The 15,719-nt window shown below is 35.9% G+C and overlaps 2 protein-coding genes across 6 annotated transcripts in view; both read right to left on the bottom strand.

Annotated features, from left to right (window-relative positions):
- LOC131948963 (neuroglian) overlaps nt 1-6,901 on the bottom strand; it is a 28,041-nt gene extending 21,140 nt beyond the window's left edge. Inside the window, exons 1-8 of one of the 3 annotated variants that reach the window (XM_059310707.1) lie at nt 6,787-6,901; nt 5,451-5,531; nt 4,437-4,545; nt 3,358-3,728; nt 2,189-2,317; nt 1,720-1,822; nt 1,149-1,339; nt 289-420 (exon numbers count right to left, since the gene is read on the bottom strand). In XM_059310707.1, the coding sequence (XP_059166690.1) occupies nt 289-420; nt 1,149-1,339; nt 1,720-1,822; nt 2,189-2,317; nt 3,358-3,728; nt 4,437-4,545; nt 5,451-5,502 (1,087 nt within the window). In that variant the 5' untranslated portion in view covers nt 5,503-5,531; nt 6,787-6,901. Of the gene's footprint in view, nt 1-288; nt 421-1,148; nt 1,340-1,719; nt 1,823-2,188; nt 2,318-3,357; nt 3,729-4,436; nt 4,546-5,450; nt 5,532-6,650; nt 6,725-6,786 lie in introns of those variants that run through there. The other 2 variants (XM_059310708.1, XM_059310706.1) reach the window with 2 other exon arrangements.
- A 2,446-nt stretch (nt 6,902-9,347) lies between these two features.
- Nucleotides 9,348-15,287, bottom strand: LOC131948977 (kelch domain-containing protein 8A). Of its 3 annotated transcripts, none has more exons than XM_059310732.1 (7): nt 15,250-15,287; nt 14,638-14,694; nt 12,727-13,103; nt 12,243-12,407; nt 11,430-11,636; nt 10,127-10,219; nt 9,348-9,708 (listed from the first exon to the last, which is right to left on the bottom strand). In XM_059310732.1, the coding sequence occupies exons 3-7, from the start codon at nt 13,082-13,084 to the stop codon at nt 9,518-9,520; spliced, it is 1,014 nt and encodes a 337-aa protein (XP_059166715.1). In that variant the 5' UTR covers nt 13,085-13,103; nt 14,638-14,694; nt 15,250-15,287; the 3' UTR covers nt 9,348-9,517. The 3 variants fall into 3 exon arrangements, with proteins under 3 accessions (XP_059166715.1, XP_059166716.1, XP_059166717.1); XM_059310733.1 differs by having other exon boundaries at nt 15,267-15,284; XM_059310734.1 differs by lacking the exon at nt 15,250-15,287 and adding an exon at nt 15,110-15,193.
- Nucleotides 15,288-15,719: the final 432 nt, after the last annotated feature.

Here is a 15,719-nt window from a genome sequence, read left to right as displayed (position 1 = left end):
AAGAAAGATGACTCAAAAGTTTGAGCCTGGCTTAAGCCTTGAGTTGAATGTCCATGATTACACCAACTCAGATGGGTACCTATAAAAACCTGACCAGATGGGTACCTATAAAAACCTGACCCACCTTTTAAAGCCACACCATTGATGTACCACTCAATGTCACCCACCTTTTAAAGCCACACCATTGATGTACCAATGTCACCCACCTTTTAAAGCCACACCATTGATGTACCAATGTCACCCACCTTTTAAAGCCACACCATTGATGTACCACTCAATGTCACCCACCTTTTAAAGCCACACCATTGATGTACCACTCGATGTCTGGCCCAGGTACTCCACCAGCTAAACAGGTGACCTCAACACTGGCTCCCACACCTGTCTCAATATCCTGTGGCTCCTGAATAAAGTAAGGCTGCGCTGGAAAATTGGAAGAAAGGAAACAAAAGTTAACTTAAAAGACAATCTACCATAATTCAAGTGATGAATTTTTAAAATGGGTGAACTCTAGTATCATTATTGATCCACACTAGACCCAGACTCTAAAATGTCTTACAGTTGACCCAGACTCTAAAATGTCTTACAGTTGACCCACACTCTAAAATGTCTTACAGTTGACCCTGACTCTAAAATGTCTTACAGTTGACCCTGACTCTAAAATGTCTTACAGTTGACCCTGACTCTAAAATGTCTTACAGTTGACCCGACTAAAATTTCTTACAGTTGACCCTGACTCTAAAATTTCTTACAGTTGACCTGACTAAAATTTCTTACAGTTGACCCTGACTCTAAAATTTCTTACAGTTGACCCGACTAAAATTTCTTACAGTTGACCCGACTAAAATTTCTTACAGTTGACCCTGACTCTAAAATTTCTTACAGTTGACCAGACTAAAATTTCTTACAGTTGACCCTGACTCTAAAATTTCTTACAGTTGACCCTGACTCTAAAATTTCTTACAGTTGACCAGACTAAAATTTCTTACAGTTGACCCTGACTCTAAAATTTCTTACAGTTGACCCTGACTCTAAAATTTCTTACAGTTGACCAGACTAAAATTTCTTACAGTTGACCCACACTCTAAAATGTCTTACAGTTGACCCTGACTCTAAAATTTCTTACAGTTGACCAGACTAAAATTTCTTACAGTTGACCCTGACTCTAAAATTTCTAATCTTGCGTCCCCTGCTGATAGAGTTGGAGGCCCAGCACTCGTACGTCCCAGCGTCCTCAAACTGCAGGTCAGTGATCTCCAGCTCGCGAGCAAAACTTTTCAACTGAACGCGGCTTGAAAAAGATTTGTTGTCGGTCCTCTCCCAGTAAATGTCTGGGGTGGGGCTGGAAGAAACACTGTAGTTACATAATATCCAGGTAAAGTTTTTAAAATTATTTTAACGTCAAGCAACACGTAAAGAAAAGGGAATCTAAAATCATGGTGTAAAAATTGAACGTACAACCCATTCTAAAATCATCAGGTCAAGGTAAGAAATAAAATATTTTCAAAATTCAACTGCCAAAGTAAAATACTTGTTCATGTCTAGACACTCCCAACTTAAAGTCGAGCTAAAAAATTCTTTTAGAGCATTGAAACTAAATTATGGTAAGCTTATGAGTCCTTGAAATGTAATGCCAGTCCTTTGATGTATAAATTTACATCTGTAACTGTCCAGATACTTTTGTGATACAATGTGCTTTAAGTTGGTGCGGGGAACACTCACTTCCCAGAGAAAATACACTTGATGTTAAAAACTTGTCCCTTAAGTCCAAACCTATCATCTTGATCAGACCAGAAGTGCTCCACAGGCATGAACTCTTCTTTCCCTGAGGAGAGAAACAAACAAAACCTCTGCACTCTGTACAGGCATGAACTCTTCTTTCCCTGAGGAGAGAAACAAACAAAACATCTGCAATCTGTACTGTAAGTTAAGTGTGGTGTTCTTCAGTTCATTTCTAATATGCCATGGTTCTGTGGGTTAGTGCTGACCACACTATCCCTTCATATGTCGAGGTCACAGAAACAAGTGAACTCTACTTCACTTGCACAATGGACCGTCAGGTTTAAAAAGGGAATTTTACTTTTTTACTTTTGTGTTATTGAGATATACCAACACAACGCAAAATCTATTTGCAACCATGTAATGATCCCTGATAACTGAGACCTACAAAAAAAAAACAAAAAAAAATTACCGCCAGAAGGTTTGATAAAATGCAATGGTCCCATGACATTGCGCCTCATGATGCTGTTCATAGCCACACACAAATAAGGCATGTCATTTTTGGCGTCTGTCTGCTGGATGTTGGCGAACCTCAAGCGATCTTTCATAAGACACAAATACTTGGAATAAAAACCTCAAGCGATCTTTCATAAGACACAAACACTTGGAATAAAAACCTCAAGCGATCTTTCATAATATACAAACACTTGGAATAAAAACCTCAAGCGATCTTTCATAAGATACAAACACTTGGAATAAAAACCTCAAGCGATCTTTCATAAGACACAAACACTTGGAATAAAAACCTCAAGCGATCTTTCATAAGATACAAACACTTGGAATAAAAACCTCAAGCGATCTTTCATAATATACAAACACTTGGAATAAAAACCTCAAGCGATCTTTCATAAGACACAAACACTTGGAATAAAAACCTCAAGCGATCTTTCATAAGACACAAACACTTGGAATAAAAACCTCAAGCGATCTTTCATAAGACACAAACACTTGGAATAAAAACCTAAAGCGATCTTTCATAAGACACAAACACTTGGAATAAAAACCTCGAGCGATCTTTCATAAGATACAAACACTTGGAATAAAAACCTCAAGCGATCTTTCATAAGACACAAACACTTGGAATAAAAACCTTGCAAAATGTTATCATAGTATTGTTTAAAGTACATTTTGGCTTGAAATTATTTTTAAGATATGTGTTGAAACAGTTTGGCCAAGTATTGATTTTGTGTAAAAGAAAGTCTCTTATTTTTGCAGAAGGCTTAGATAATAAAACTAACATACCTATCTATGACTTAGGAAACTAGGACTAAGCAAATAATTGCATACCACACTGACCTACCCAACTATGACCTACCCATTTATGACCTACCCTACTATGACCTACCCTACTATGACCTACCCTACTATGACCTACCCTACTATGACCTATCCAACTATGACCTATCCAACTATGACCTATCCAACTATGACCTACCCAACTATGACCTACCCCACTATGACCTACCCAACTATGACCTACCCCAATATGACCTACCCAACTACGACCTACCCAACTACGACCTACCCCACTATGACACACCTTACTATAATATACCAACTAAAACAAAAAACTGATCATACACTCCCTATCCATCGTGACACGACTGTCATAAGCAACAGCTTCGATCCCGCCAGCTGGTGTTTTGGTGACCCAGAACACGCCCGCGGGTGGGACGCTCTCAGGTGGAACACAGGGTAGGGTGTAGGCCGTGCCAAGCGCTGGAGTGTGTCTGGATGCTGGGCTGTTGATGAATGATTCCAGCTTAGCCTGCCTGAAGTTGATTTTTCTAGAGACAGACACGCCGTACTCATTTCTAGCAAAGCACTGAAATATGCCTTCATCTTTGTTCTCTGGGCGGTTGAAGACCAGAGTGCCCTCCCTCGACAGTTGCACAATTCTGTCGTCATTTCCACTTGGGTTAAAGGCTATCTCATTTCTTCTCCAATTAAACCTGATCACAGGGAAAAATTAATTACAATTAGTACTTTAATTCATTAAAGATGAGGAAGACTGAGGTAAAATTCTATTCATGAATGTGAACAAAATGCTTCCCCAAATACAAGCAGATGAAATAGAATATATCTAGATTCATTTTGGGGGGAGATGGTTTAGATAACAAAATATCATTTGTGAAGAGGTTTACAACAGGGTAATTAATTAAACTGTTTGATACTAAATGTGGCAGTCACTAGTCTAGCTATAACTTCCCTTGTTTTGTGGTCCCCTCAAAGATTACTTTCATTATGTTGGGATATTACAGATATTACATTATGTTAGAAGACCCCCCCTCTCACATGCCACTTACATTGTGTTGGAAGACCCCCCCTCAAATACTACTTACATTGTGTTAGAAGACCCCCCCCCCTCAAATACTACTTACATTGTGTTGGAAGACCCCCCTCAAATACTACTTACATTGTGTTGGAAGACCCCCCTCAAATACTACTTACATTGTGTTGGAAGACCCCCCTCAAATACTACTTACATTGTGTTGGAAGACCCCCCTCAAATACTACTTACCTTGTGTTGGAAGACCCCCTCAAATACTACTTACATTGTGTTGGAAGACCCCCCTCAAATACTACTTACATTGTGTTGGAAGACCCCCCTCAAATACTACTTACATTGTGTTAGAAGACCCCCCTCAAATACTACTTACGTTGGAGCTGGCCCACCTTTAGCTTTACAAACTAACTGCACAGTTTCACCAACTTTGAAGTACACATTGTTAGGAGGTTCTTCTCTAATACTTGGTGGTTGATGTATTACTGGAATATTAAATCAAAACATGTTTGAGAAAATTATTCAAAGGAAACAGAATTCCTGGCAGCCTCATATGATGCATATCAAACACTTGCTAAATTGTTTATTACAATAGGTTTAATTTCTTTTACAAATATGAATATACAAAAAAATTTTTATTGTAAAATAAAATTATTACCTACACAGAATTAAACAGTGAGTGAACAAAAAAAACTGCAAACTGTTGTGTTGAGTCTGTTAGAAAAATAATTGTTAGTAGAAACTTAACATTTTTTAGACAATAGAAGAAACTAACCGCTCTTTCTAATGTATGTTTTGATAATCTATATATATATAATTCTCTTCTGGGAGCCGTTAGAAAACAAGCTGCAAGCTCCTCCTTGCAGTCCCCTCTCTTTCTATCACTATCACTACCACCCCCACCCCCACATTGTCTGGTGAGCTGTGGTCACGCTAAATGTTTACAAAGCTTAATGTTTACAAATCGTAGAGCCGTAGAGCCGGGTTTCTATTAGGGGCAGATAATTTAGTTCGATTTTAAACTTACAGGAGGTAACTAAGAAATAACTAAGAGGAGACTGCTTTCACGGGGGGGGGGGGGGGATGTAGGGTCAGGGTTAGGGGAAAGGGTAGTGTTTTAAAGCAAATATTTTCAGTGGCAGCATTGGTACTGTCGAATTCACAAATTATGAATTACTGAAAAGTAGAAAATAAAACAACTAAATAGTGGCATATGATACGCTGCGGGTCGGCTCGTGAGCTTTAAAAGAGATGCTTAATATGAACTTCATCAAAAGTTTTTATTTTTACAAAATATTTAGTACTTAGAGTAAAGTTGCGAGTAGAACAACATAATTCATAAGAAAATAAGAAAACTTGTGCACATGCAAAAATACACACTACATATTACCAGCTGCTAATATCATCTGCAAGACTCCACAACACCACACTACTGACCACATATTAGACTTTGATCTAGAAGAAGCCCAATCTAAATGGTTGAAATTTTATAAATCAATACTTTTCAAATGCTGCCAGATTTTATTAACAAGAAGAAAAAAATTCAGAATTCAACATTAATAGGCGCCTATACAACTAAACTATAAATAATTCATTTAAAAGTAACAAAGTAACTTTTTTGTGATGTGTAGGCCTACATATATAATATTTCAATATTTCAAATCTAAAATTTCATCTGTTTATGGACAACCCTTTGAGATTACTTTTGTATTGGTTACAATAATTAGGACTACAGTAGTGTTGCTGCTATTATCATTTATTATGAATTATCAGATATGAAAGGTGAACACATACTAAACTATATACATGAGCATTAAAGAAATTTTGAATTGCCTCCATTGAAATTAACTGAAATCCCATTAATTAACTCCACCTTCTCCCCCCCCCCCCCCCTTTTTTTTCTGGTTGCACGTTTTTGTTTTATATTAAAAACATTATAAAACAAAAGAAAATGTTAAGAAAAAAATCTACTTACCTTGGAAACCAGCAGGCTTACTTTTGGTTTGCACCCCCCCCCCTCCCCTCAAACTTTTGATTTGCACTCCCCTCACACTTTGGATTAGCACCCCCCTCTCACTTTCGATTTGCACCCCCCACTCAATTTGTTTTTCCAACCCATTTTGCCACCCCTTTAGGTCGGTGCCCAGGGACATATGTCATCCCCCTCCCCCTCCCCTACGTGTCTGGCCTATATGAATATCATTGTACATCTTTATATAGATCTATGTCTACTTTAAACTACTTTAAGTAACTTAAGTTAAAAAATACATAGAGTCTAGATCTAGATCTAGTAATAAAAAATATAGTATAGTTTTTAGTATAGTTATAAGTATAGTTTAGTGTTTATGATAATTATATACTAGATCTATATAATGTATATATAGAATTATAGGCCAGTTAGTTAATAGTTAATATTTATTAGCTATGGCTAATATAATTACTTTTTAGTAATATGAATATTGTCTAGTAAGGTCTAGAATTGAATATGCTTACACCAGATTAAAAATAATTAATAGATCTACATATTATTACTTCATAACAAAATAAATTAATAAATCATTCAATACAAGATTTCTTAAGCTCAGCCTACCTGGCATGATCATTGAAATAATCCTGACTTGAGTTTCAAAGTTAAACAAAACTTACAAATTTCAAAATTAGGGTCCTAAATTAAATATTAAAGCCCCTTTTTGCTCTTGGCCTTAGATCGCGACCTAGCTACTTACTTTTACATAGAATATGCTGATCAAGCTACTCAATGTTCCTTAAACTTTAAGTCAACGCCAAACAACGTTCTCAAATGTCTTCACCAGACGCCACCCTGCGAAAATAGTTTGATCGTCAGCTCACTCAGTGTAAACAAGACAAGAGCGGATAACTAAAACTTTTTTTTTAAATCACGTTTTTAAATCCTAATAAATCTTATCTAGATTTGATCTAGATTCTAGATCAAAATAAATTAAATACATATTTGATTGGACTTTCTAAAACCAAATACACTCATTATGAAAAATTAATGTAATTAAGTAGGCTTTAAAAATAGACTATGCATACATCAATTAGTAGGCAGGCCAAGAAATCATTATTCCTGGGATTCTGACATTTTAAAAAATAAAACATTCTTAAATTTTAGTATTTTTATTTTATTTTACAGGTTATGTCTACACTTTACAAAAGTTAAAGTAGGTGTTGGCACGGCTGTCGTTTTTGTCTGTAAGGGGATATAACCAGGTCATGTGAATTGCTGGAAAATATTAATTGCATTGCTTCCCTTTGCATTCTTAGTGACCGCCGTTTGCAAGACTTGCCTGAAGTCCGACACCCCCCCCCCCCCCCTTAGGCGTGTAATGTGATTAATAGGATTAATGATTTACTCCTTCACCTGCATGTATAAATTTTAAAACACAATCATGTCGAGTTGCAGTGCTTTGTAAGGAGCATAAAACTAAAGATGTTCTAAATATTATTCCCATGTTTCTTTTTATAAAGTGTGGGGTGCAGGGGTAAAGATTGGTTCATAGTAATATACAATATATTATAAGAGGCGGTCTTTGGGCATGTTATAAAATATGGGTGTGTCTGGATGCCATATTTTAGTTCTAAATTGTGTGTGCAAGTTGCCTAGAGATTTTTTTGTGTAATGGACTTTAACATAACCATCAAATCTCTTTTTTCACTTTTTTTAAAATCTTACATTCACATATATATGTATGACCCAAAACTTATAGTAAAAAACCCTAGAGGTTTAAACTTTTATTGAAATAATTGTAGTTAAATGCAGCAGAATAAAAATAAAGCCATAAAAAATACATGTAAAATACATATCATATCAAATTATATGTACATCACAAGGGTTAAGCACATATAAACAGAGATACAGATGAACTCTTCTTTTGGTGAAATCATGACATAGCTCATTGTGTAAATATTGACTATAAAAATGACCAGGCAGTAATCAGCTCAATATAGACCACTGAGATGCTAAAATTAGAACTGGACACAACAGTAGAAAATTATACAAACTAGATATTTTTTTCACTATGCTCAACATAACTAACAAACTTCAACCTAAAATTCCAAAATGTCAAAAAATAGTGCTGTATTATAATTAGTATATACATTTAAGCTCTATATAAAATGTATAACTACTGTTAAAATAATTCAAGCCAGTTATAAAAATATAAATTTTAAACTAATTATTAAGATTAAATTGGACACTAAATATTAGTGCAATCAATCAAATAGTTGAAAAAGTAATGATTAAAGGCATGTAGTTATTTAAAATAAAAGTTAAATACTGAGGAATAAGACAATCATAGATATAAATACTAGTTGAATGAAATAATGTATGTAGTTGAAGTCAACATATAAGCAAATGCAATCAAGATGATCATAACAAACAAGCACCAATTTAGTTGTAAGACTAAAACTATTTATAAAGCTAGTCATACTGAAGATGTTTTTGGAGGGTAGGTAGATGGCATACTATCATCAGCAGAACATAGCAAAGGCTTGGTCAACACTTGTTTCACTCTTATTGTGTAAACAAAGACAGCATTTATAAAACATGTATCAAGAGTGTTCTGGTAGTTGTTGACTTGAGTGGGTAGAGCCAGAGCACAGAATGACTTAACACATCTGATGTACAGCTGAGAAAAAATCCTAGAATAAACAGCAACATTTATTTTCACACAACTGCTACAGAATAGCACATGTCACTTTGCATAGCTCCAAAAAGGTCAAATTTTTCCTCAACCTTTTGGTTTGAGTACCAGTAAAAAAAATTGTCAAGATAGCAGGAAGCTGGTAGTAAGTAGCTGAAGTAAAAATAATTCAAAGAAGAATGTGCAACCAAGCTTGTATACCCTGAGTAAAAACATGGGGACATTGAATGAAAATAAGCAAAAATTGTTTTGTGAGTTCTTTTATCAAAACCATCAAACACTGATAGCCAAACAACTCCTCTTAAAACCATCAAACACTGATAGCCAAACAACTCCTCTTAAAACCATCAAACACTGATAGCCAAACAACTCCTCTTAAAACCATCAAACACTGATAGCCAAACAACTCCTCTTAAAACCATCAAACACTGATAGCCAAACAACTCCTCTTAAAACCATCAAACACTGATAGCCAAACAACTCCTCTTAAAACCATCAAACACTGATAGCCAAACAACTCCTCTTAAAACCATCAAACACTGATAGCCAAACAACTCCTCTTAAAACCATCAAACACTGATAGCCAATTTAAACAACTCCTCTTGCTTACAAAGTCAAATTTGTTTTTAAGTGCATAGCTTTTCCATTAACTACAATACATTTACGCCTATTATTCTTTTTGAACAACAATATATCTAAGTGAAAATTAATTCCCTTAAAAGTGTACTAATTGTTACACCTAAAATATGAGTGAAATTAAAACAACTCCACAAAGATAAGACTGGCTGATGCCCTATGAGTAGGCTATGACTTCAAAGTTGTTACTTGGCCCTCTACACGACAGACCACCACAGACATAAAGACGATCTTTGACCATGATGTAGGAACAGGAACAATGTGATGTGGGTGTCTCTGTGATGCTGGCCCAGCTGTTGGATTGTAAGTCATAAACTTCTGTCACCTTCAATGGTTTACCTTCATTTCCTGCAAGAAATATTTTACCCTATTAACAATATTTCTTCGGAACTTTTTCCCAGTCTCAGAAAACATTTAAAAACTTAAATTAATTAGTTTAGTAAGTGCAAATATTAGTTAAGTGAGGTAGTGTAAGAATATCATGTTCAGTGAGGTAGTGTAAGAATATCATGTTCAGTGATGTAGTATAAGAATATCATGTTCAGTTATGTATAAGAATATCATGTTCAGTGATGTAGTATAAGAATATCATGTTCAGTTATGTATAAGAATATCATGTTCAGTGACATAGTGTAAGAATATCATGTTCAGTTACGTGTAAGAATATCATGTTCAGTGACATAGTGTAAGAATATCATGTTCAGTGACGTAGTGTAAGAATATCATGTTCAGTGAGGTGGTATAGGAAAGAAATCAATGAGCTGACCTAATCCCCCAGCACAAATCAGCTTTCCTCCGACAACACCAACAGCAAAGTCTCCACGTTTGGTTGGCATGGGTTTCACCACTGTCCACTCACCTGCAAAGTTTGGACCACAATATAAAATATATTGAAATAATAATTAGATACAAAATTCTGCATACATTTTGGTTCTGTGAACGGTTTAAATAGATGAAATTGAAAACTTACAAGCTAACATTACATTGTAATTAATTATAAAAAAGGTTAATGAATTTTTTTTTTTCAGTAATGAGATTGAATCAATGACAAAAAGTGCTGGAGGACTGACAAGTTGGGCCTGGGGGACTGACAAGTTGGGTCTGGGGGACTGACAAGTTGGGTCTGGGGGACTGACAAGTTGGGTCTGGGGGACTGACAAGTTGGGTCTGGGGGGACTGACAAGTTGGGTCTGGGGGACTGACAAGTTGGGTCTGGGGGACTGACAAGTTGGGCCTGGGGGACTGACAAGTTGGACTGACAAGTTGGGTCTGGGGGACTGACAAGTTGGACTGACAAGTTGGGTCTGGGGGACTGACAAGTTGGGTCTGGGGGACTGACAAGTTGGGTCTGGGGGACTGACAAGTTGGGTCTGGGGGACTGACAAGTTGGGTCTGGGGGGGGACTGACAAGTTGGGTCTGGGGGGACTGACAAGTTGGGTCTGGGGGACTGACAAGTTGGGTCTGGGGGACTGACAAGTTGGGTCTGGGGGACTGACAAGTTGGGTCTGGGGGACTGACAAGTTGGGCCTGGGGGACTGACAAGTTGGGTCTGGGGGACTGACAAGTTGGGCCTGGGGGACTGACAAGTTGGACTGACAAGTTGGGTCTGGGGGACTGACAAGTTGGGTCTGGGGGACTGACAAGTTGGGTCTGGGGGACTGACAAGTTGGGCCTGGGGGACTGACAAGTTGGGCCTGGGGGACTGACAAGTTGGGTCTGGGGGACTGACAAGTTGGGTCTGGGGGACTGACAAGTTGGGTTGGAGTTTTAAATTATTTTATGAGAAGGGAGTATAGTCTATTGATAAGCCACCTCACAGAACATCATTTACTGCACCATTGTCATACAACGTCCTTTTTCCAGAGGGATAAGCAACTCTATAAAATGATAACTTTAGCAATAAACACCCAATAAATATTAAACTTTCCTGAGATGGTATAAACACCCAATAAATATTTAACTTTCCTGAGATGATATAAACACCCAATAAATATTTAACTTTGTTGAGGTGATAAAACACTGTTTAAATATTTAACTTAACGGAGATGATAAGATAAGGAACATTGACCTTTCTCTATGCTGTAAACCTCACAGACATCTGAGAAGCCCAGGTTGGCTGGTTGCAAGAGTCCCCCAACGCTGAAGATGTGGCTGTCATTGGCTGCATACATGGCAAAGACTCTCTTGCTGGGGATGTCCTGGAGCTTTGACCACTGTTTGGAGGAGAAGTCGTACACCTCGCACGCTGCTGTTGGGATTTTACCCTGTCTGCCACCTGGACAATCAACAGGTTTAAAAGTGGTAAAGGTGAAAGCATGAAAAAATATGGGAATACAACTTCAAATATAAATGTTAAAAACTAAAATTTTACATGTTGAACGTTTACACCTTATAGTATGTGCACATGAGAAAATACTAACCGTATATATTAGTTTACATAATGTACAAATGGTCTCATTTAATTGCAAACACTTTCTATGCTTTAGTTAAATTAGATATAATTTGAAACAATTATAACTAGTTCTGTATTATTTAGATAATATTAAAAAGTTTTTCAGAGTAAGTATCAGAAATATGAAAGAAAACTGTCAAAAGATAGTCTCAGCCATATTTGAAAATTTGACGTAATTATTAGAATACTTTACCTAGTAAATGTTATCTCAACTATATTTGAATATTTGACGTAAATATCAGAATACTTTACCTAGTAAATGTTATCTCAACTATATTTAAATATTTGACGTAAATATCAGAATACTTTACCTAGTAAATGTTATCTCAACTATATTTGAATATTTGACGTAAATATCAGAATACTTTACCTAGTAAATGTTATCTCAACTATATTTGAATATTTGACGTAAAATTCAGAATACCTTACCTAGTAAATAGATCTTGTCCTGGATGAGAAATGCAAACGTGGCATAACGTGGTGTAAGTAGATGGGGAAGCTTCTGCCATTTATTGCTCTCTAGGTCTAGCTCTACAAACATATCAGAAGGACTTGTGTCTGCACCCATTCCTCCCATAAAATAAGCTTTGTTCTCTGCGTCACAGGGATTTAACATTACATTTTCTTAACACAAAAATGCTGCATCACAGGGATTTAATACATCATTACATTTTCTCAACACAAAAATGCTGCACTTGTTAACAAGCACTCAACAGGATCTATTGTCAAACATTTATTTAGAAATATTTTATGTGTGAGGGTCTGTGTTATCATTTCAACTTAAAACTTCTAAAATTTTAACTGGTACATTTGCAATCTTTGATAATAAGTAAATAAATATAAAACTAAAACTGCACATATTTAAAAAGTATCCTATAATGATCTGGTGTATCAAACAATTTAAAATGTATACCTCTTATCACGCAAGAAATCCCAAGCAGCTTTTCTCCAAGAGGATCCACCACTGTCCATTTCTTCTCAGCTATATCATACACTTCAATAGCCTCCAAAGGATTCTGGGACTCCGACACGCCACCAACAGCAACAATTTTATTACCTACGGCAGCTACTGCTGGCGCTGCTCTCTTTGTTGGCATGTTTTGTAGCCGATGCCATTTTTTCTGCTTGAAACTGAACATTTCAAAACTATCCAGGGGAATCCCCTTCTCATCACAGCCACCAATGATATACAGGTTGTCTTCATGGATCAGTGGACTAGCAAACACTCGCTTGGACGGCATTGGTTTACACACCTCCCATTTGTAAGACATGACTGATGATCTGTGAGCACTGTGGGAAATAACATTTGTAAGACATGACTGATGTTCTGTGAGAAATAACATTTGTAAGACATGACTGATGTTCTGTGAGAAATAACATTTGTAAGACATGACTGACGTTCTGTGAGAAATAACATTTGTAAGACATGACTGATGTTCTGTGAGAAATAACATTTGTAAGACATGACTGATGTTCTGTGAGAAATAACATTAGTAAGACATGACTGATGTTCTGTGAGAAATAACATTTGTAAGACATGACTGACGTTCTGTGAGAAATAACATTAGTAAGACATGACTGATGTTCTGTGAGAAATAACATTAGTAAGACATGACTGATGTTCTGTGAGAAATAACATTAGTAAGACATGACTGATGTTCTGTGAGAAATAACATTTGTAAGACATGACTGATGTTCTGTGAGAAATAACATTTGTAAGACATGACTGATGTTCTGTGAGAAATAACATTAGTAAGACATGACTGATGTTCTGTGAGAAATAACATTTGTAAGACATGACTGATGTTCTGTGAGAAATAACATTAGTAAGACATGACTGATGTTCTGTGAGAAATAACATTAGTAAGACATGACTGATGTTCTGTGAGAAATAACATTTGTAAGACATGACTGATGTTCTGTGAGCACTGTGGGAAATAACATTGTTCAAGTGGTTAGAACTTTAGTAAAATTAATTCAGTAAAATACAGAAGCTTTTAGATTTTATAAAGGGGATGGTGTGGCCTGGTGCTAGAGTGCTAGTCTGCTAGTCTTGAGTTTTGATCCCGGGGGCAAGTCAGTAGGACATCCCTGAGTTCACCCAGCTCTGATGGGTACCTGAATCACGTTAGGGAAACAAAGGCGGCTGGGCATAGTGCTGACCACATTATTCCCTTGTACGCAGAAGATCATAGTAACAGATGAGCTCTACTTCATCTACCCTTTGTGTCTTGGGCACAAATGGGGAAAGATGATGATTAGATTCATAAGGTACAATTTAACTTTCTAATAGTTAAATAGTTTTATTCAGAATCTCAAATAGAGGCTGTCTGTAAAAAGTTATCTAAGATATAATAAACAGATATAAAACCTTTACACCAGTGTCTGACTAGGAACTCTTCCAAAAATGGGTGTATTAGGTTATTACTTTTATTTGAAGTATTTTAACTCAGGTTTAGAGTTAGGGTCTGGGTTCTGGAGGACTTAGTTTAGGGTTTGGGATATATTGATCTTTAATATTCTTTAGCCTACTATCAGTTACCCAAAACCCATTTTTAAGAAGATTCCATTATAGCTGCATTACCAGACACTGGGAAATCTCATCAGTATGGTTATCAGACCCAGATCTGTATAGCTATGGCTAGACCCAGCATTAGTTTTGTGTAGTTACATAGCATCAGCCATAACACATGCCTCCCAATTCAAGTAGACCTAGGTCCTACTTCTAATGAAGGCCTAACTAGTCTAATGTTATCATTTCTTTATCTTCAGATTTTCTTATCTTCACATAATTTAAAGAAGTAAATTAGAACATGACTAGTACCGGCAATACTGGATTGGTTGTCACCAGCTGTGCTGTTCAGCCAGTCTGTAATCTGTGCTGCAACAGTAACATTGAGTAACAATGAGTAACATAAATATAATAATTTTAGTTGAGATCTTATTATAAATTAATTAATAATGCATTCAATTTTAATTAGGCCTATTTAAAATACCTAGAATAGATAATCTAGATCTATTATTAGTATTTATTAGAGCCTAGATATCTTAGATTCTAAAATCTTTTCTAACGGGATTTATTTTGGTAATTTAGCTAGTAGGCCTACATTAAATTTAATAAATAAATTAAGTCTAACACCCCCCTCCACCCTAAACAAAAAAATATAAACTATCTATAGTATACTATTATATTAGTTAGTACTTTGACTTCTCATCACAGCCCTCATTTCTAAATTTCTAGTCCACAACACACAACAATAATAATAAATTATTAATAATATTAATATCAATATTACATAGGCCTATATTTTATTACTAAACTAGTGAAAGTCAAGTCTTGATCAGGTAGCTCGAATATAGATCTAGAATATAGATCTAGATCTATCTATCTTCGTAAAATAAAATAGGCAAACAAAAAGGAGGAAAAGCAGATTACTTTGAGACGTTTATTACTTTACACCCGGTGTGTGGAAATTAGTCTCAGCAGTTTGGAACCTTTGCAATGGCCAAGCTAATGTACAAAACAAAACAAAAAATTTGAAAGTGTTTTTAGACCTAAAAGATAGTTATGTGACTTTGTATTTTTTTATGAACTCACATTTATACTAAGCTGCAAACCCTACTCAAATCGTCGTTTTAAAACAAAGAAAAAGAAAAGTAGCCTGAACATAAAAATAGAATGAAGCTCACTACATTTTGAAATTTTATCAAATCAATATGAAATTTTGAACATTAGGCCTAAATTTTTATTTTTTATTTCTTAGGCTATTTCAAATATTTTTTAAAAGTGTAAATCGGAAAGGCACAAAGAAGACGAAAAATAAACAAAAACACGATGCCTTTTATTATTTTGAATACGCATCATGAAGGATGGTGTAAACATGGCAACACAGAACTACAAGGTGG

The sequence above is a fragment of the Physella acuta genome, unplaced genomic scaffold (assembly GCF_028476545.2).
Source record: "Physella acuta isolate Inbredline_101_S28 unplaced genomic scaffold, ASM2847654v3 ptg000667l, whole genome shotgun sequence".
NCBI lineage: Eukaryota > Metazoa > Mollusca > Gastropoda > Physidae > Physella > Physella acuta.
This window is presented reverse-complemented; position numbering and strand designations above follow the sequence as displayed.